Source organism: Fusarium vanettenii (assembly GCF_000151355.1).
Source record: "Fusarium vanettenii 77-13-4 chromosome 3 genomic scaffold NECHAsca_31_chr3_5_0, whole genome shotgun sequence".
Taxonomy (NCBI): domain Eukaryota; kingdom Fungi; phylum Ascomycota; class Sordariomycetes; order Hypocreales; family Nectriaceae; genus Fusarium; species Fusarium vanettenii.
Genome location: NW_003315854.1, coordinates 61,017 through 81,237, shown reverse-complemented (window position 1 = coordinate 81,237; position 20,221 = coordinate 61,017). Strand labels below are relative to the sequence as shown.

At 50.7% G+C, this 20,221-nt stretch overlaps 7 protein-coding genes across 7 annotated transcripts; 2 read left to right on the top strand and 5 right to left on the bottom strand.

The window, feature by feature from the left end:
• Nucleotides 1-1,184: 1,184 nt before the first annotated feature.
• NECHADRAFT_37097 (uncharacterized protein) lies at nt 1,185-2,489 on the bottom strand (the record flags this gene model as incomplete). The annotated part of the gene is made up of 5 exons (XM_003042828.1): nt 1,185-1,570; nt 1,628-1,692; nt 1,752-2,134; nt 2,183-2,287; nt 2,340-2,489. 5 exons carry the CDS (start codon nt 2,487-2,489, stop codon nt 1,185-1,187), a joined length of 1,089 nt encoding a protein of 362 aa, XP_003042874.1.
• Nucleotides 2,490-2,749: 260 nt separating this feature from the next.
• On the bottom strand, nt 2,750-6,040 carry NECHADRAFT_99822 (uncharacterized protein). The gene is made up of 2 exons (XM_003042827.1): nt 3,716-6,040; nt 2,750-3,667 (listed from the first exon to the last, which is right to left on the bottom strand). The coding sequence occupies exons 1-2, from the start codon at nt 5,904-5,906 to the stop codon at nt 3,327-3,329; spliced, it is 2,532 nt and encodes an 843-aa protein (XP_003042873.1). The 5' UTR covers nt 5,907-6,040; the 3' UTR covers nt 2,750-3,326.
• A 247-nt stretch (nt 6,041-6,287) lies between these two features.
• NECHADRAFT_67826 (uncharacterized protein) lies at nt 6,288-7,314 on the bottom strand. Its single transcript, XM_003042826.1, has 2 exons — nt 6,581-7,314; nt 6,288-6,530 (listed from the first exon to the last, which is right to left on the bottom strand). Exons 1-2 carry the CDS (start codon nt 7,212-7,214, stop codon nt 6,469-6,471), a joined length of 696 nt encoding a protein of 231 aa, XP_003042872.1. The 5' UTR covers nt 7,215-7,314; the 3' UTR covers nt 6,288-6,468.
• A 2,116-nt stretch (nt 7,315-9,430) lies between these two features.
• On the bottom strand, nt 9,431-10,755 carry NECHADRAFT_78338 (uncharacterized protein; the record flags this gene model as incomplete). Its single annotated transcript, XM_003042825.1, has 2 exons — nt 9,431-10,401; nt 10,470-10,755. The coding sequence occupies 2 exons, from the start codon at nt 10,753-10,755 to the stop codon at nt 9,431-9,433; spliced, it is 1,257 nt and encodes a 418-aa protein (XP_003042871.1).
• Nucleotides 10,756-11,154: 399 nt separating this feature from the next.
• Nucleotides 11,155-12,114, top strand: NECHADRAFT_78337 (uncharacterized protein; the record flags this gene model as incomplete). The annotated part of the gene is made up of 1 exon (XM_003042917.1): nt 11,155-12,114. One exon carries the CDS (start codon nt 11,155-11,157, stop codon nt 12,112-12,114), a length of 960 nt encoding a protein of 319 aa, XP_003042963.1.
• Nucleotides 12,115-12,656: 542 nt separating this feature from the next.
• On the top strand, nt 12,657-14,500 carry NECHADRAFT_78336 (uncharacterized protein; the record flags this gene model as incomplete). The annotated part of the gene is made up of 5 exons (XM_003042916.1): nt 12,657-12,661; nt 12,817-13,375; nt 13,435-13,806; nt 13,859-13,892; nt 13,944-14,500. 5 exons carry the CDS (start codon nt 12,657-12,659, stop codon nt 14,498-14,500), a joined length of 1,527 nt encoding a protein of 508 aa, XP_003042962.1.
• Nucleotides 14,501-14,569: 69 nt separating this feature from the next.
• NECHADRAFT_106005 (uncharacterized protein) lies at nt 14,570-15,189 on the bottom strand (the record flags this gene model as incomplete). The annotated part of the gene is made up of 3 exons (XM_003042824.1): nt 14,570-14,651; nt 14,805-14,841; nt 14,895-15,189. The coding sequence occupies 3 exons, from the start codon at nt 15,187-15,189 to the stop codon at nt 14,570-14,572; spliced, it is 414 nt and encodes a 137-aa protein (XP_003042870.1).
• Nucleotides 15,190-20,221: the final 5,032 nt, after the last annotated feature.

The window sequence follows — 20,221 nt, the reverse complement described above, 5'->3', positions numbered from 1 at the left end:
AGGCCAGTGAGCTCCTGGAGTAGGTGCCAGTCTACCTTTGCTTGTCTCTCTGTACATACTGTTGGCGAACCATCTTGGCCCTGAGCAGCAAAGGGTCATTTCCAGCTCCAAACGACGTCGCACCAGCAGATTTTCTTCAGCAAATCGGTACAGACAAAGGTTTCAAGATATGCTTTATGCGGTAGGTGAGGCTCACGGTGCTCACTCCTGGCTCGACATTACGGAGCCGGTGAGTGAGCCGACAAGTTACAAGAGGCTATTGGCACCAGACGAGTAGTATTAAAATAACAGACTCTACCCGAACGATACCACGTATCGGAGGGCCAGTAGCTTTGTCAGTAGTCCTTGGTCAAGCTTGAGCGTGACACGCTCCCCAATGATGCCGCAAGCTGCTGTCCTGCTGACTGGTAGACGATCGAGGACGAGGTGAGTATCTCTGAACCCTAAGGCTCCTGCAGCTTATCGCTAGATACCATCTAAGCTTTTTCTTAACAATTATGCCCATTACATCGTATTACATCTTTCACATTAAAAATTAGACTTCTGTTAATGCGCCAAATAGTCTACATGACAAGAGCATTTTATCTGCAATATTTTATACAGAATATTTAATTCTAGCATTGTTGACAATCATGTGTCGAGTGAGATGTATTTGATATTTGCCGATGACCGAACGTCACTAGAGCACTGAAGTGAATCCAGTGACGCTTAGCGAGGGAGGCGTATCCTTTAAAAATAGGGGTTCAAAGACTCCCGTCACAAGTGCCGATGTCGCTTGGCGTAGATAACCTGTTTGTGTGACTTGGTCTAGTCGAGAGGCTAGGACAAAACCTCTGTAACCGACCTCTTTAGCGAAGATGCGATCGATCTGGCAGAACCTGCACGGGCTAGTGTGAGGTCCGAGAGCCCCTGACATGAGGCATAAACCCCGAAACCGAGACTTCCGTGACCACATCAGTGACACCACCACGTGGGCTAGGGGTGGAGTCTAACTTGGCTCCTCTCACGGAACATGCCGGCGCAGAAGTTGTCCGTGAAGGCGACTTGTCGACTGGGTTCCGGTTGGCCAACCCAGGCTCAGCAGGGTGCAATACCGAATTGACCAAGACATTACCATTAAATCCAATCCGTCGTCTGATATCCTTAACCAATCGTAAATACGTACATGAACTCCAAATCTCCTGTTAATTAATTACCACGAGTTCTTCCTCACTCTCATTTGATTGAGTCTTCCCCTGCTTAACCCACGAGGAATGATATTTTCCCATTTGTATGTCTTGGGCCCCTTCGTTGCCAGTCTCCATGACTTTGCCTAACTCACTCCGTCCCTTGACAGGTGTCAAGCTGAAAAGGTCTTCATCTTTCTTTCTGCCTCTGGTGCCTTCCGAGTCTCCTCTAAACCCTCTTGGTTGATGTTGATCCGAGTCCTGTAGAATCGAGGGTCCTCTCGTCGAGAGCCCAAATTTGGGACCGATGATGCGGAAAAGGGGACGGAGCGTAGCCAGACTTCCCGCTGTGATGCCGAGTCCTCCTTCAACCGTCGACCAGATTGCAATGTCCAGTGTCGCCCCTAGAGCCATGTTCGTAAAGTGATTCCTCGACACGCCATTATAGTTTGAGTACGTACAAAGAAAGTCCGGATTCTTGAAGTCTTTGACATAGCCAAAGCGAACGACAACGGCGGCGCTCGCGCTATAGAGAGACGGGTTAGCAATGTCATCGGGCTTCAAGTACGGGAAGAGAGTACGCACACGCATGCCATAAGCATAATGGGAATGAGGGCAATCTTGCTTCGCCTATTCATGTTCAACTTTAAGATCATGGCGATCGGCAGCAATGCAAACGTGAAGTCGCAGAGGACCGTAAACGAGCTGTATATATAGGTAATCGTGATGATTATGTCCACGTCGATGCAGGAGCCGGGCTGTTGTCGAGTCCAAAAGAAGGAGATGGGGCTGCACTGGAATAGCGTGATAAAGAAGAATGCGACACAAGTCAAGGCTGTGACTGTCATGGCGGTATAGATAAGGATGATGTCAACTCGGCGAACGGCAATTCGGAGGAGAAAGAGGCCAATCGAGATTTTGCAGGTAATCATGGTGATGCAGTACCACAGATAGCAATGCCACCAAAACTAAATTCTGTCAATTCCATGTACCACAGGATATTGGGGTCGTCTTACCTTCATTGCTAGCATGATATCGTTGTCTTCAAGATCCCAGTAGTGGCGGCCGGTGCCATAGCGGACGCCGAGAAGGGTGAATGCAATTAGAATAATAAACGAGACCTGGCCAGCAAATGATTAGAGTAACCTCAAGACAGCAGAAAGAAACGCTTACAAGAGCTCCGACCATGACCCCATCGTCGAGTCCAAAGTTCCGGACGATCCGTAGCCTCACATAGCATCTCAACGCAACAGCAATGACAGCCGTGGTGATGAAAGTTGCACAGACTGCTGTGAGCTCCGGTCCACGATTTTCGATAGCCATGACTCTTCAGCAAGATGCAACGATGTATGTCATATGCAATGTCATTTCACAAGAGCCAGATCGACGAGCATGACGTGCACCTAAATATGTACAATTCCAGGGGCAGACTTCACTAATAAGGACAAGACCATTGTCGTCTCCACTACAATGACTCGAGTTGACCACGGACTCGGGATGGCTTTCGCCACGACGTCCCACGGCTGAGGATTCGCTTAGTAGCGATCAAACTTTAAAGCGCCTCCAAGAGGTCTAAGCGCTGTCTGGCACCAAAGTGTGTCTGTCAATTTCCGCTCAACCCCGAGCCCATTCCGCGTGGCATGATGGAGGGGCCGGTGTCTTGGCACCTCGTGGCTCTCAGAGCCACAGCGGGTATCTATTTACCGTGGCCTACCTCCTGTCCCGGTTTAGGCCGGCCGTGATAGTCTCAAACTCTTGCTGTATCACCCCACCCACGTCTCGTCCGCCTGGTGTGGGTTGACCCGAACCATCAAACATGAAAGCTGGGCACTGCTTCCAACGGCTCACGAAGAGCAACCATATATCGGCATGATGCAGACTGATACCCGTCGCTGCACTGATTCGTTGGGACCTCGTTTCCACGTAAACATGGTTGTCCACATCGCACGTTTCTTATGCGACGACATGTCAGCCTTACATAGAAGGCTTCAACAAATGGCTTCAAGTCCCTGATGGCTCAGCAAGGGTGACAAGAAAACAGTTATTAATGCATGCCGGCAACAAAACCCAGTATCGGAAACACCGTAATCTAAGACCCCAAAGTATAAGCGGCGTCTCATACCCAGCCGCACGAACCCAGTGGTGATATACGACACGTCTCTATATAATAGCGATCTTAAATCCTTCTCCCGGACTGTAGTCTAGTCGTGATGGCCATTGATCTGTCAGCGGGGCCGTCTCGTTAGGCTTCTTTTTCGTATGCTTGTGAAACGTTGTTCCAGAGCATTTAAAGTAGCCAATACGTCGATAAACACCGACATCGCCCCCTGCAAACTCGAGAACGAGGCCATAGACGAACCCATTTCCTCTGCTCGAGGTAGGCGCGCTCGTTGAAAGAACTGGCAAGCAGCACATGTTGGTCAATTCCGGCGAGTGGAGTGCCAGTAGCCTTTGATGGTTGCGGAAGTAATTCTCCCGACTCGCGAAGGGTGGCGGCCTAGCTAGAGAAGTTGTCAGCAGCTGCGTTCTGATGTCTCTTAGGGTCGTACCAGACAACGGTATGCTTGAATCCACGACCTCGTCTTCAAGCAAGGGTGCGGGTTTCTTAATTTCACGCTTGCTTATATCATCCCAGTCCCAACGTATCCTCCAATTCTCGTCAGGCTGAGGCGGAGCCTCCATTCCCGGTGAATATCCAAATGCTGCACTTCTGTACATTGGGAATAGTGGCCCGGTGAGATCAATGCGCCCACCTTCGACTTCTCCAGTCACGTCGTGTCCGCTGAGGTTGACATTGACCTTTAGTATCTTGACATGTGTGGCCGCGCCGAGATCTAGCGGGCGGTCGAAAGGTCGGCTCTCGGCACAGGGGAAATTGTAGGTCTTCTCGTCCATGTATTTCGGCAGTACTGCCTTGCAGTCCAATGACGACCATGACCAGGATGGGCTATGATTCTGCCGAAAGTTGTGCTTTTTCTTACACTCGATGATACAGACATGGCGCCAAAGCAGCTGGCTGGGCATAAAGTTCTCCCATAAGCCTGCTGCGTAGTTTCCCAGCATTGGCTGCAATTGCCTTGCAACGGCAGACACAGCGGGTAGTCGATCTTGTGGGAAGGTTATGCCGAGTGAAGTGAAGAGACCAACAACCTGGCTCCATCTGTCAAGGTACAGTAACCTGGCATCCGAAAGGGTTGAAGGTTGCCTCAAGTCTGGAGGAGCCTGCTGAATATCCTTCCACACATCTTTCACCATACTTCCCCCACAGGTCATCACAGGGTGGCTTTCCGACCTCATCCCTCTCCGACACTCCCAGACAAACTCATCAGCAGTGCAGTGAAGGATTCGTGGAGCAAATAGACGCTCTTGAAGAACCCACGCGCGCTGGTTCAAAGGCGCCCTATCCACAGCCCACTCGGAGAGCGTGCGCATTCTGTTGCACCATTTCGGCTGTGTCATGTTCAAGCTTGTTTCTGCCATGTCAATGTCCGCAGATACGACGAGATTTCCGTAGACCAAAGGTTGTGGCCAGTCTGCGCTGTGCTTGTGGAGGAAGCCAACACTGTTGTCGATAGCTGCCGATGCAGCAATGCACAAATATGAGCCCTCGTAAATAGATCCCATCTTTGCTGACTCGCGGCGCCAGTCATCGACTGAGTCCTGGACAATGCACAGCGAGTCAATCCATATATAGGGAATCTGTAAATGACGAGCGACAATGACAGCGTCGTGATATAGTCGAGGAAGTTCTTGGAGAGAAAGTCCTTGTCTCAGAGTCATTGCCGTACTTTTGTTCAGTTGCGGCTCGTGAGTATTACCCCAGCAATGAGAAAGGGTAGCATATTTCAGCCGGCGAGTCTGTTCCTCGTCGGCAAGGGTGCTCGTTTCGACCAGTAATATACGATCTGCGGACTGAATGTCGATGAGTCGTGCCGGGGCTTGCTGTGATCGGTTGGCGGCGTCTCCTCTACATTCAGGATGGTCCTCCTCACAAGTGCGTAACCACATGCCAAATAGCTTCCAAGTTGCCGAAGAGGGCGTTTCCTGTTCCAGATCCATCAGAGCAGTCAATAGACTCTGGGATGATGGAGACGAAGGCATCACATCAATGAGAAGAGATGCGAGCTCATCACCTCTCAGAGACTGATACGGCCGTGGCTGCGGTGCCGAAGCTCGGACCAGTTTCCCGTTAACATCGAAAGTCATCACTCCCCCCATCTGGTGAGGTTCAGTAGACGGAGGCGGTGCGGGGCATCTGAGGTTCAAACGGTAATGATTGATGCACCGGTTGCTGAGATAGCTAGCCCACGAGTCGAGTTCTATCGTGGCAGGGCGCTTCAGCCATTGTTCAGCTAGACCATGGTTGGTCAGCTTTGATCGAGAGTGTAACGATTGAAGCAGCCAGGTGCACATGATACAGCCCTGCAGAGAGGATGCACGTAGTTCTGTGCGGACTGACTTGTGCGGTATGGAATTGTCTTCGGGCAGCTCAAGGAAAGCTGGCAAATCTTCGAATCTTGCCCCATTTTCGCGGGTGCTGACATCGGGAAGAATCCTCGTTGCTCGCTTGTCGCCTCGGTCTCGCTTCCTTTTAGACCCCTTGGGTTCTCCATCTCTCAGGTCCAAAACCCTTTGGAGTATATTCCGGCAGTCAGAGCACAAGTTTGACGCGGCCTTCATTTGAGCTGCTTCGCCGGACACGTTGGTGTATGTAATCTCGTTACCGCTTGAATCTTTCATCGCGCAAGGGGAAATGCCTTTCAGGCTTTACAATGTCCAATGACCGTGGACGGAAAGAGTATGGCAGATTCAATAGTCAGTTAGATGGGAGCTGATAAAGGTTGAATAAGCAACCCGGGCGGGAGGAATGGTTCTCGTCTAGAATGAGGGTGCAGGCAATATTTTCATCTCCCCATCAAAGGAGGCTATGCATGATGGCTATGTTAGGCAGCAATGGAATGACTTCATTGTTGCATGATGGGTTATAATTAACGAAATGAGGGTCCCTATTGGTTGATCCTGCAGGTAGGTCCCCAGTGAACCAATATGCTGCTATCTTACTGACCTCTTTGGGCCCTCAGGCTTTTACAGCTCGTCGCTAGACACCATATAGATTTTTTTCTAGTCCGAATTTGATAGTTGTAGATTTCTCTCAATAGTCTATGCCATCTGTACAAAAACAGCTTTTTTTGATGCAGTAGTTTACATAAAAGATTCAAAGCCATGATACTTGATCCAAATGAATTCCGAACGCCTTGGTAAGTCAATATACCATGCGAGTTGATGCGGACACCGGGTGTGTTTAAGAAGCGTGCTCAGTAGCCTTCTTGGCAGCTAATCGAGCCTCCTCGGCAGCAACCATATCTAAAGAAAGGTCAGTTGTCTGTTTTTGGTATGATATAAAGAAAGCTTACCCTTCCAGAGGTCCTGGCCCTCGTACTCCTCCTTGTGCACCTTCTTCTCAATGAGCTTCTTATGCTCAGGATCATTGGGATCAACCACCCAGATTGTCTGGAATCGGCTGTTGCCCTCCTTGAGATCATTCATCTCAAACATTGCCGAGATGATCAACACGGCGAGTGTGAGGCCTTGTGCGTAGACACGAGCTTGCACAACCTTGTTGGCCGTGTTCATTGGCGATCGGCTCACAATGGCGAACGCAACACCCATTGAAGCCAGCCATGATGCGAAAACAATGGTGTACCGTTTTTCCCGACCATACTCCAAGAATCGCTCATAGGCAGTCTGGTTTTGTCGAATCAGATCCGTGGCGCGGCTAGCCTCGTCCTTGTACTGGTATCTGGGATCCTGAGCCTTTTGGTGCGCAATGCTCCATCGTTCAGCGTTGACGATGGCGCCGAATGTGCTGCTAGAGGTGACGAGGAAGGACTTGAAGGGGAGAGTAAGACCGCGAACGGTCGCGTAGCGCTTGGAGCCGAAATAAACACCAGCGAGACCGAGGGTTGCGCCAAATACACCACCAATGACACCGCCCTTGAGGACCTCGGCGTAGTGGGCTTCCTCCTCTTCCTTGGTGAGAATCTTCATGATGATGGTTTGTTGTGTAGATGACTTGAAGTGGAGACAAAGAATGGAAAGAAAAGGTATGGAATTGGTCAAGTGGATGTTATGGTAGGGTATCTTGGCGTGTAATGATGAATTGTCGAGAAAAATGCGGGTAGAGGGCAAGACGTTTTAATATGAGACGAGATGACTGAAGAGGCGAAAACTGGAACCGGGAAAAAATCGTGCTGTATACAGTGTACGTAAGGCGCGATTCACGGGCTAGTTAAGGCGGTTGGCAGCTTATTCTAACCGTTCAAATCGTACGATGGTTGCGAGGGTGCGTGTTTGAAGCCTAAGTGGTTGCGGGATGAAGATATACCTACCGGTGTTATATGTGTCATTCAACGCGCACCTTTTAATCCTTCTTCTTTTTTACTTCTACTCCTTAACAGTACCCTTCTCTCCACCGTCATCATTCCTCTCGTCCGTTTGCGAAATGACTGATACACGGGCTTGACCGAACGATGCCGCAAAATCCTTTACTGTCGGCACTCGGGATGCGGCGATTGCGGCGTCTTTGCAGCGGCGTCTGCGGCATTGGATGCGGGTGCGGCATAAGCGGCAAGGTTTGTCGCCGCGGAGAGGGCCGCAGCCGCGGGTACCAACTTGTCGCCTGATCTATTGGTAATTTTTTAAAGTTTATTCATCTCATGTGTATTCATCAAAGTTTTCGTTGCTTGTGATTGCCATTTCCGATGTGCTTTGTTGAATTGATTGGTCAGATTGCCACGCTTCCGCCTCCAAGCCTTGCAACCAATGCGCACTCAAGTTTAGTCAGACTCTTTGTATTTTAGGTTTACTTGGGCTGGGCTTGTTACACCTCATCAGAGCCGGCTTATTCAACCTCGGATCTCTCGTCGCAAAGGCTCCTGTCTGGGCTTTATCTCAAATGTCAGAGTGCCCCAAGCAATACTGGTCTACTAATACTGATTTTGTGTCAACGCTTACCCTAAAGCTTTACAATAATCCCCTGCGTCACGTCGCCTCTTCCATTCCTGTTGATGCTTTCAGATTTTTGGGGTGCTCTTATACCCCTGAAAGATTAGAATAATTTGAGACGAGACAACGATACCCTTTATCTTGTAAGTTTGTTGATTTCGCCGGTGCGTGGCATGCAATTGTCTAACCCACATAAACTGATAACCAACGGTGCCACCTTGTGAAGGTCGCGTGAACCGCCTGCCAAGGGAGAGGCGCGTTTCTCAAACAAAAGGGCGCCTTAGGGCATATGAATGAAGTCAAAGTAGGCTCACTTGTAAAGCAGGTAGATATTTCAGTTGTGCCTTGCGCAGAGGTCCTGTGAAAGTGGTCCAGTTTGCCATGGAGGCAATGTTTCAAAAGTGGGTCCTCTGTAAAGTGGCTTACTTTACGAAGTCGTCTGGCTCAAGGGACCAGGCCACCTTGAGTAGTACCCTGGGATATCTCCTATGATTCCATTCGCATCCATGGAAAGAACCATGCCTCCTGCTGGCTCTAAGTTTCCGAGAACGGAGAACAAATAAGGCATCCAGTCCGCTAGCAGTTAGATAGGTACACGGGGCGCTTGAGGATTCCCCACCACTGGACAAGGTAGCTCGATAACTGTGGCTTGGCTCACCGCACCGCCACACCCCCTTACCCGGTTTTCTCTGGTTTCTTCGGGCGACGTCAGGCATCGATCAACCCCTCGGCTGCTGCACTGCATCCGACAAAGCCAGCCAACAGGCCGCAGCGAGGCAAGCCAGACATCAACGACTCGCATTAAGACTCCCAAGCTGACCTCTGAGAAAAGTCTGACTTTTCATGACTGGCAAACAACAATACACTTGGCGACGTATGCCTTGATCCCTCAGAGGTAGGAGGCGTTGCGATTTAGGTGTCAAACATAGAGACCATTATGGTAGGTTGCGCATGTAGCGTTGGCAACTGAGGCTGACAGCTCCTTAGGGGTGTACCATTGAGGATCTTGATCCACAGGCGGAATTCCCGGCAGACGAGACCCGGGACGCTCCGCATTACATCGAGGGGAAAGGGCAGCGGATATCTTGGCGCAATTGTTTTGTGACGGTATTTGAGAAGGATAAGAACGGTCAGATGCGCGTTACGAAGACGTATCCCAAGGGCGATGGGAAAACAACACTTCCCCCAGATGCTGATCTCTATCTCGTAGGCCCGGGAGGGAGGGTCAGGCAGGAGTCAGCATGAAGACTTGTTGATTCTTAAAACGGTATTAATAGACCAAGATCTATTGCAGCACGATATCCTACCCTCACCCCCAGCACTACGTTTATGGTAGCCCGGCCGTTAGTTCTCCACGGGATGACCATGGTAATGCATCCGGTCGAGGAGGCCCCTTCTTGTTGTTCACCGTGGTAAATACTACTGTCAACGATTCCCGCGTATATCTCGGGACCAAATAACTTTCTGACGGCCTCATCTTGAGCTCCTGATAGTGTGATTTCAGAGCTGAGCGTTAACCTCACCCCTCTTGGCAGGAGAATCTGTCGCCTCCCTCCTGAGCCAGCCTCCAGCTGCACGTCAAATAGCGTGCGTGCAATATACTCGACCTTGTTTTCCTTGACATCGAGACTCATGATGCAGTCGAGACGCCCGTCCTGAGGGAACATAACCTCGACTGCAGCTCTGCAAATGCAGTCCTCGCCTGTCTGAATGTAATCTCTGATTATGGCGCCAGCCATATACTCGGGAAACAGGCCCGGAATCTTCTGGGGAAGGGCAAGCGAGAGACGTTGCTGAGGATCCGGGAAAATGCTGGCGCGATGCTGCGAGGAATCGTTCGTTGTCGGTCCGGTTTGGTGAAGACTTGAGGGGAATGAATCCCGATGGGCGTTGATCATGTCACGAGCCTCATCACGTTTGTCCTGCGAGTCCAAGGCCGGGACATCGTGATGAGAGACATCGAGCGTTGCTGAGAGTGGCTGCGGTAGGCTCAAGCTGGGCTGGGTGCCTGTATGGGAGGCGTCGAGCGTGGCCAGAATTTGGTCAACATCAGAGCCCAGAGCCGACTCGTCACGCTGTGGGGTTTCAGTGGCTGTCAGGTTCATATCTTGAGGTAGAGACGGGCGTGAGTCGTCTTGATCCTCAGGCTGATTGGCTGTTGTTGGTGGTCTTGATTCTGTGGGATCTGCTTGCCCAGTAAGAAGGAGCTCGGAAGGCATACTTGGAAATACTGACAGTCCACTTCAAGCTTGCCCACGAAATCTCTAACAGAAGAGTGAACATTTAGAGCGGCCACACGCTGTGCAACCTCCTTTCGTGTGGCCTCGGGGAGTTGCACAAACTTCAAAAGTGTCGACTTGCCAGAGCGTCGCGTGTGTGCAAGATGGTAGGCAAGAAAGGCAAGCATTCCTGCCCGCCGGAAGATCTTGGCTGTCTCAGTCTGTGTCCGAGAGTCGAGTGCGGCGCGTAACCCATTCGGCACTCTCTTTCGTGTCCACTCGCCGGATACCTGTTTTTGGAATATCCTGACTGCGCGGGACGATGCCTCACCGGGAGGGCCTGCCACGTTGATTGATGTCGCCATCCCGTGTTGGATGCGGGCTACAAAGTGGCGGGTTTTTAAATGTGAAAGAGGGAGGCAGATTGTAAAGTGGCAGATGTTGAGTTATAAAGTGGTAGGCAGCAAAGCTGAAAGTGCGGGGAGTGGCAGTTAAGCGCCCACCCTTTCAACGAAATGCTTGATTTATTGGTGGGCATAGCCTGCCCACTCAGGGAACATTATAGCAAAGACGTCGATATGCAGCCTCACTTTTGCGAGTCCTTGGGGGCGGAAGAGAGAAGACCTGTATTGGACTTGTAGGGGGCCAACAGCAGTTGGAAGTTGTCTATAAATTCGCTGCCCGCCTCCACCCATGAAGCTCAACAGATCTCAAGTACACGCATTAATCACAACTACTGCATTTTTTGAACCATCCCCTTCACTATGAGCTTTGATTCTCGCTCCAGAAGCATCGTGCCCGTGGACGGACCCGTCAGGTACTTATACGAGCTGGCAAACAGTACCAACTACGAACACAAGTCGGTCAAGTTCTGGTCACTGTGGCTACAGTACGTGGGCTTCCCGGAGCACGATTGGCTCGTCACCACAGAGCAGCCACCTGACGGGTCGGAATCTCTGAGGCGCGTCGACATTGTCATCGACAAGTACAACCCGAACGAGAATACGCTCTCGTCTGTCGTGTGGGTGGAAGCCAAGAAGCCTGGCGGCGATTACAACACCGTCTATCGTCAAGCGCTCGATGCTGCCCAGCGTGCGATTTCCTACGAAGGTCTCTATCGCGTTTACGCCGTCACCACTGTTGGGACCGCTTTTTGCATGTGGTACTTGCAAGATGGAAAGCCAGACTTGACCCCTCTGAACCGTGCGCGGTACATCGATGCTGATTCTGAGGAATCCTATGTCATGGCAGAGGGGATTGCCACGATAAAGAGCAACCCCCCTTTGCGAGTAGCGCCAACCATCCCTAGCCAGCCTTTTCCCGCCCTCGATGCTCAAGAGACACCGGCTCACGGTGCTAGGATTGACGCTGACGTGGCATCTGACCAACAAATCTGGATTGCTCAGGACGACAACCAACAGGGGTCGGGCCATGACCACGGACAAAGCTACGGCCAGCTAGAGCCAGGGGAGAGCCATGCCCAGCAAGAGCCAGACCCGGTGCCCTCTGCGGGAAGCTCAGGAGCTCCTACGGTCTCCACCAAGTATCACAAGGTGCATGTCGTGAAGAAGGGGCTTCTGGGTGGCGATTATTGCTTCCAGGATCACCGCGGAAAGGAACGCAAGACGAAGAAGGGTGATTGGACGAAGGGGAAGTACAAGGGTCAGAGAGTGTGGCTTTACAAGGGCGGGCACAATGACTACTACACCAAGGAGTTGCCTTGATGGGTGTCATGGTCAGGTACATGGACACCGGCTCACTCCTTGAAGTGATTTACTATCAAAGCCACAGCGAAATGTTCCTGGTCTTTGCTCTCCGTAGAACGATCAAACGAGAAGTTGCCTCTGTCTTTCAAGATTACTAAGCCTGATGTGAAGACTCCGCGTTCAAGCCTGTAAATGCATGAAATAGAAATATAGCTAGGCCTGGGAAGATACTTTTACTACTTTATTGTGAATGACAAGATAGCAGTCATCTCGTCTTTTGTTGCGACAGACATCCACACACTCAGCTTGTCATGCTGTGTCTTGGTGGCGCTAAACCAATCAAACAGCTCTCACACTCGACCAATCAAACCCGTGCCAACCCGCTTGCGGCGGCTATTTAAGTCTCAGGCACCCCCTGATCATGGGTCGCCAATCCACACTTCAACCAGACCAAATGGCAGGGCATGGCTCGTTTCACTGCATCTCCGACAGGTGCCGACTTTGTCAGTTCCTCTTTCAGTCGGAAGACAAAGTGATTGCAGGTAAATTCGCCCACCAACATGCAGTGCGTAGTTTCCATGCTGACTGGGCCTGACCTGCAGATGTCGATGGCCGCTTGTCCAGTGAATTCCCTTTCGGGCCAAGCCACATAGACGAGGACCTCAAAGTCCTCCTCCGACCTTGCATCCCCGGTTGTATGTGGTATGGACGGCACACTAGTGGCCGAATCCTCGGCTACCATGCTGGGTGTCTTGCACTCACTGCGCTGCCCTCTGGCGCCTTTTTGCGCGCCACGGAATACTCGTTCGAACCGGATGTATCTGAAGAAGAGAGGCGCCGTGTGTGGGCTCTTTCTCTTCTCGCAGATAGGATGAGCAATATGCACTTGCGTCTGCCGATGGAACTTCGACTGCTTGTTGCACAGAACCTTGTTCGTGAATGTGCGATTGCTGCATCCCAGCAGGCGTGGGATGCACGATGGAGTCGAGACTGTGACGTCGACATTTCGTTGGAAATCTGGGCCGACTGTGTCTACATCGAGGGCCTACAGTACATTTCGTATGTGTCGAATCAAGCGAGTCAGACATCTACAGCCCGTCGGATTCGGAGTGCCGAATCGCCTCCTGCTACAGTCCTGCACGTCCTGGAGGATCACCTAGGCATTAGAGAGTTGGTATTTGGTGCAACACAAGAGTCTAGGCCAAGTATGCGACCCGCACGAGGCCTCTGGTGGCGGACTGTCCCTCTCGTTTCCGGAAGAGTCAAGATAGAATCCGACGTGAGTTCTTCTTCCCAAGAGCACGACTCGGCGATGGTTTTCACTGACATGTTGAAAAGGGTCTGAAGCTTCGCCGTGTCGTGTCGACAGCGGCCGTCTCCACCAAGTTATGGCGTCTACCGATGACAGAACCCGAGTTCCGGGACCTTACTTTTTTCAACCATGATCCGAATTCAGGCCCCAAACTGAACGCCTTTCGGATGGTCCCTCTAGACCTCAATGCCCCTGACGTGGTGGGGTACTCTGCATGCTGGTCCGGCAAACTGATGATGCTGCACGCACACAAGGCTGGTGAGAATTTGTCATTCTACAAAGACTTGTTGGCAGCCTATGGTCGCGCTGTCTGGATATATTTACCAATGAGTTCTGGGGAACGCATCTTGGAGATATGGGGTCGTCGTGGTAGGTTGGATGGCCATATGGGGCTATTGGTAAGCTTCAGTTGTTTACTTCCCACGCGTAGTCTTGCTGACAATTGGAAAGATGAGGACAAACAAGGCAAGACAGACCGTAATCGGTTTGTCTATATCAAACCATCTGCTAGTGCGAAATGGAGGTATTCACCTAGCTTGGACGCAGCTATGCGCACTTCCAGAAGGACCCAGCCGCCTTTTCCTCAGCCACTCACGTCTGGGGGTCCATCTGCTGGGTACCAAGGACGTGGGCAATCCGAATGCTACCTTGTCGATGCCTTCACCAATGTCATGTCCAAAAACGCATGGAATTGTCGAATACTTCTACTCTGCTGCGTCTCTCGAGGATGTAGTAGAGGTCACGCCATGCGAGATCAAGTTGGCGACCCATTCGCATATGAGCGGATTGATTTTTCAGTATGCAAATGGGGAGCGGGCATGCGTTGGTGAAATCCGACTGGATTGTCTTGGTGAACCTCTTCTGGTGCAACCTAAGAGCAGGCTTCACCTCGCCTTCAAACGGGATCGTTCCGTCGGGCCATATGCAACAAGGTTATGGCTCGACAACACTCTTGACGATGGGTCTCCTGAGTGGTTCTCTTTGCCCTGGACTGGCGTAATTGAGTGGTGGTTTTCTTATGGGCGGTATTCTCATGGACATTGCAAGGTATACTATCAAGGCAGAGAGAGCCCTTTATTGTTTAACATGTAGGTCCTGATCACGCGATGCCACCCGCTCATCATGCTTGGGCCGGACTGTGCCTAAACCTAGTTTATCATTCTACAGGAAGTGCATGACAGTGTGTGCGTAACAATCACAGCCGCGGTATTCCAACTTGTAATCGACCAAGTCGTTAAATTTCCTATGAGCCTATGTGTAGTAGTCAGGCAACAGCACACAGCCCTGTGCTATGTGTCAAGACATTTTTCCTATATCGCATTGAATTCAAGTCGCGTGCTCTTGTTCTTTTCCCTTGGAGAAGCTCGCGACTCAAAATGAGACTCAAGACATTTACCAACAGCCCTTCCACTTGCCCTGGTTGCACTGCTGGGCTACGACTCAGTTAGCAAACCTGTCTCTGTCCAACCAGAGAGAGAAAACCTACGGCAAATGGCGAAGCAGCTGCCACAGCGGCATCCAACAGCGCATCCCGTGTTACAAACGGCGATGCACAGGCTGAAACCCTTGCGGTCCTTGCAGGCACGAGCCTGGAGGGTGGACTCGTCACGGGCCTCAACAGCAGTGCTGCCCTCGGTGTAAGAGACACCAGCGTTCCAGGCGCCCTGAATGACGGGGTCGGTAGTGTCGACGACGCCCTCAAAGTCGGCGAGGCTGGCCTCCTCTGCCGCGGGGGCGGCGAAGGCGAGAGTGAGGAAAGAGAGGAAGTAGGTGACCTTCATTTTGTTGGAGGAGTTGATGTTTTTGTGTTTGCTTGGTTGTCGGTGTTATGCTGATGCTGGTGATGAGGGATGAAAAGCCAGCAGAGATGATGGCAGCTTATCAGCTTCTTATACTTCTCTTTTCCATCTAAATTGGAGATACTAATTGTCTCGTAAGACTTTGAAGCTCATGATGTCCATCTACGCGATCCTCATGTCCGGCAAGTGTGATCTGAATAGCTCCCAAGCACACTGAGCATGGGGTTCGGACTTGTTGATGGGTCTCAGCTAACTGTGCCACAAGTCTGCCTTTTAGAAGGAAGTAAATCCACTAATAAAAATGAAGCTCATCATCCCATAGGAGTGTAAACTTTCACTTTCACTGACCGAGCGTTTGTGTCGCTTCGTCGGCGTCTAGATGTTTGAGGCGACAGCCCGAAGCGCTTGATCTACGCCTGCAACTATTTGCCGCAGGACATATGTTTCCGGCATAATGCGCTTCAGCTCATAGGACCGCCTAATTGACCGGCAAGGGCCTGTGAGGCTGCGCCGCATCCAATACGCCGCTTCGTATAACATGCAAACTAATACATGGACTAGCTGGTTCCAGTAGTTTTTATGCTTCTTCGCCAGGACCCCCTACCATGTCGTAGCATCCCAAAAGTCCCCGTCGAACCAACAGACACTCGGATATGCGATCTAGAACTCGATGGTATCGCTAAGTCAGCTGACTGGAGCCCAGACCATTTTATGCTCGCATTTGACCCGCTTGTTAAATGCGTAGATGGAACCATTGTGGGATCTAAGCGATCCTTCGGCCCCCGCTGCCGAGATTGACTGGGGTATGGGGCGACCGTGGAGCATCACCCCGGGATGCGGACGAGCAGGAAGCTTAACAGGGATCAGAATTTGTGCAAGCCCAAGGGGAATATCTAGTACCCAGTGACTTTTTCAGCAGTCTGTTTTATGACTGGGAGTTGTTCCTGTCTCCCATTAAATACATTTCGCGTAAGGGAAGTGTACTTCTGTTCCAAGGACATCCTCTGATATTGCTGGAGAGTGGAAAGTCTTACGAGCCACTGGGTCCCGATGATCACTGGGTCGCCTGATGTGGCAGAGGCAAGACTGCTATGTCGCTTCGGCTGTGTAGCCGGAGAGGACTTAGTCGCGCATACACAGTAGAGTCGTATGATAAAATGGTCATAATATGTTGAACTCGTCTAAGATTAATGGGCACTTACTCTTGCACAGATGCTCGCCCAGGGGATCAGGTCCCTTCGTCGCCGGCCCGGTCCGCTAGTCTGGGAAATGCTTGGCCATGCTGTTTCCACCTACCATACTCTAATGGGTAGTTACGTTATGTATTTCTATTTGCTAGGATGCCGCTCCTTTGCCACTCCTCTGATTCACTCTCCTGGATGTGGTTAGCGAATCCACCACTCCCCTTCTAAGCGCAGACAACGTGACACCCTGTCTCTCCATCTGCGTTAACTTCCTCGGCTGCTTCCGCTTCAGTAGGATTCAACCTGCAGCAGGACTGGCCCACACATCTTGTCTAAGTCGGTATTGCCAGTTGCTAGACAGCAACTGAAGAGGATCAGCAAATCGCTCATTAAACTCGGCTCGAGCCTGACAACCACAGATCAGGGAGTGTGAAACTGAAAACATGGTCAGCCAAGTCATCGACATGATGGATAGGTGGAAAGTCTCGTATGTCAATGATCCTGGTCTTGCTAAGTTACAGGACGACGAGGCATGCCCTGGACCGAAGGATTCGGGTTCCACAAGGCGGCGGGTAACGTCGTAGAGGCGTGACGAACCGACTCAGGGTTAGTGGTGGATGATTAAGTCCAATGGGAACATTTACGTAAAGAAGTTTCCTGGAGACTTGATAACAAGCCTCGGAACGCCCTCAAACGTGTTTTCCCATCATCGAGATCTTGAAGGAGAGAGCAACACGCCACTCCTGTCTGCCAGAGATCATTAATCACTCGGCGGAAAAGGTTGTTCGAGAAGCCAGAGATGTTGACGTGTATCTGGTACATGAGCTCAGTGTGGCTGCCCAGTGTGGCTAACAGACCGACCGACCCAGACCGACCCCTCCGGTCTGTCGGTCTGGGTTTATCGGGGCCCCCGGTCTGTCGGTCTAGGTCTGCCTGGCTTCAGTGGCCCGGTCGGTCTAGGTCTAGCAGTCTGATCACGTATTGCTTAAAAAAAAGGGGGGCTTGTTAAATGACTACAAAATGAAACCCTTTTGCTCTTCGTACCCAAGCATTAACTCCTACACTACTAGCCCTCTCATCAACCAGTGCTTTTAGAGTTGATCTGCCTCGACTATATTAGGTGCTAGCCTATTGCGCTCATCCGTGATTATCTTCTTTATCTGGCTAAACACTCTCTCGCATTCAGCACTCATGCCAGGAATTGAGAACAGATCTAGCGCCATTCGATACAAGACTAGATATTCTAATTGATGTCGGCTCCACTATTCAAGAGGGTTTGCAACGTCTAGATCTTAGGGGTAGATTAGCCGTGCCTGGAATAAGTCAAGCTCGCTAACTGCCTTAGCCTTCTTTCGTTGTGTATGCAATGAGCGGATTGACCTCTTCCCAAATGAACTGTAGTCGTTAACATCAGCTTCGATCTCATCGGGTTCGTCTTCCCAAAGACCCGCTTAGGCTTAAGTTTCAACTTCATCCTGTCGAACGTATTCATCAAATAGGCCACCCACAGCGGACTCCATGTCGCTATACCACTGCGGTCTATTCATCGCGTTTTTCCAGTGCCGCTCAAAGTAGTCAAACCCATAAGATAGGTAAAGCGCTAGCGCTACTCGGTAGACGGGTATATAGTCCGTTTTGACGTAATAGTCTTCAAGCTTCGCCCATCCGCAGTCAATTCCTAACTTAAAGTAGGAGGCTTCCTCGAACCGAGTTTCCTCCGCGGCCTACTTAAATTTAACGAACAAATAGTCCATAGTCTTAAGAGTTTCCCATATAGCACCATGCCCGCCCTCTGCGCCCGGTTTACTGGCATTGCCCTCTATAGTCTTCGTAAGGATATAAAACGGCTTTAGGAAGTCGTAGAAGCGCTCCAGTTCAGCCCAGTCCGTGGCGTTCAGGAAATCTTTCGTCAAGTCACGGTGAATAGGATTACTTTTAGGCTTTTACCAGCGAGATTAATAGAGCTCGATAGCGCTGCGCAGTTCAAGTGCTAGGATAAGCCGGTCCTACGTCAGCAAAAACGTCCAGTAGAGGCGGATAACGGAAATTTACCGCGTCTAATTATAATATAAATAGAATTCCAGCGTGTCTTACCATTAACGACGACCTCTAATATAAATATCACATCGTCCCCTGCGAGCTCGGTCTATAAACGCCGCAGCGCCTATCGTCGCTGGTCCATCCGACGGATATAGGTAGCAAGGTTATGGAGCCGACCAATGGCCCCCTTCTTAGCCCAAATATCAAAACTGAATTCATCCGTAGCCCCACGAAGCTCCGCCTCGAATTTAGCGACGTTTAAGCCGAAGATAACAGCCCGGACAACCAGATTAATAATATGGCCTATGCAGCGTAAGCGACGGCGGCCGACGTCCATCGGGAACCATCTAGCCAGAGCCTCTAGGCAAGTATCATTACTTTCGGCGTTATCAAGCATAAAGTATCCAAGCTTTAACCCCATTTCATAGCGATCGATTACCTCCTTGACATACGGAGCCATATTCTCTCCAGAGTATAGACCAACGAGGCGTAGCAGTCCAAGAAAGACATCCCGCTTTTCGCCCTCGCTATCAACAAAGTGACCGACAATGCCGATATAGTAGAACCCGTTTAAAGCAGTCCAGAGATTAAAGCTTAGGTAAGTAGAGCTCTTTGCGCCCTAAACAAGATTGAAGATAATCTATTGTCTAGATTCAAAGGTTTAACAGATCCACGAGCAGACCGTTATGTGATACTCAGGAAGCAGCCGACTCGCAAGCTCCCCACCATTTACTATCAGCCACCGAAGCCGCTCGCTTAATGCTTACCGGAAGGTAATATCTTCGAGGATAACCCAATCCACGAAGCGAGATTTCCATAACCTTTCATCGAAGTAGGAGGCCAGCTAAAAGCCTAGGCTAGCCTATCGCGACAAAGGACGCACAGAAGAGGGCATTAACGTGGCTACCAAGGTAAACGGAGTTATCAAGCCGGGATTAATGCCACCAAATTCTATGATCTAGTGCTAACGGAGTAGGTGCCTCGCGGCGTGGGCTATCCCCGATAAGGCATACAGAGCCGTCGAATAGCTCCTCTTTTCATAGCAGAGTCTATAAAGCCAGTAACGTACCCCCTTATGCTCTAAATTTACACCATATTGATATATCTATGACTCCTTCATCTTTATGCCGACGACCCGTCTATAATAAGGTCTCTTTTTGACGCCCACAAGTCTTTTTCCATAGTGCCATATATTCTCCCAATCGATATTAAATTCACACTAGGAAGCATCGCCTGCCATGGTCCCCGGGGTAGTATCGGTCGAGGTTGAAGGCAAATAAGACGTAAGAGACTATGGTATAGACGGCACGGGGCTCGAATTCCTGCTAGAAGATATTATAATGCGGGTATAGATATAGATGCGCACATACAGAACATAAGCGAGAATATTTGCAATAGTTTATTCGCAAGTGCCGACGCGCCAGGTAAGTAAACAAAAACCTACCCCTAATTCCTAGGGGCATAGGGGGCCAATAGCGGCACTGAAACACACTAGCCCATTTCGGCCAACCCAGGCCGACTCAGACCACCCAGTCAGACCGGCCTATCCGGTCTGACGGTCTGACGAGAATTGGCCGGTCTATCGGTCTGCGGTCTATCAGACGGACTCAGACGGTCTGCCAGACAGTCTGTCTGTTAGCCACACTGTGGCTGCCCACGGTCTCCCTTTGAATTGGACCGTCTCGAAAGAGACAGAAATGCCTCAAAGCAGTCGAAAGTGAGATTGCGCAGTCTATGGTCCCTCAAAGAGTCGACAAACGGGTGATACTTTCACAGGCCTCGAATATGAA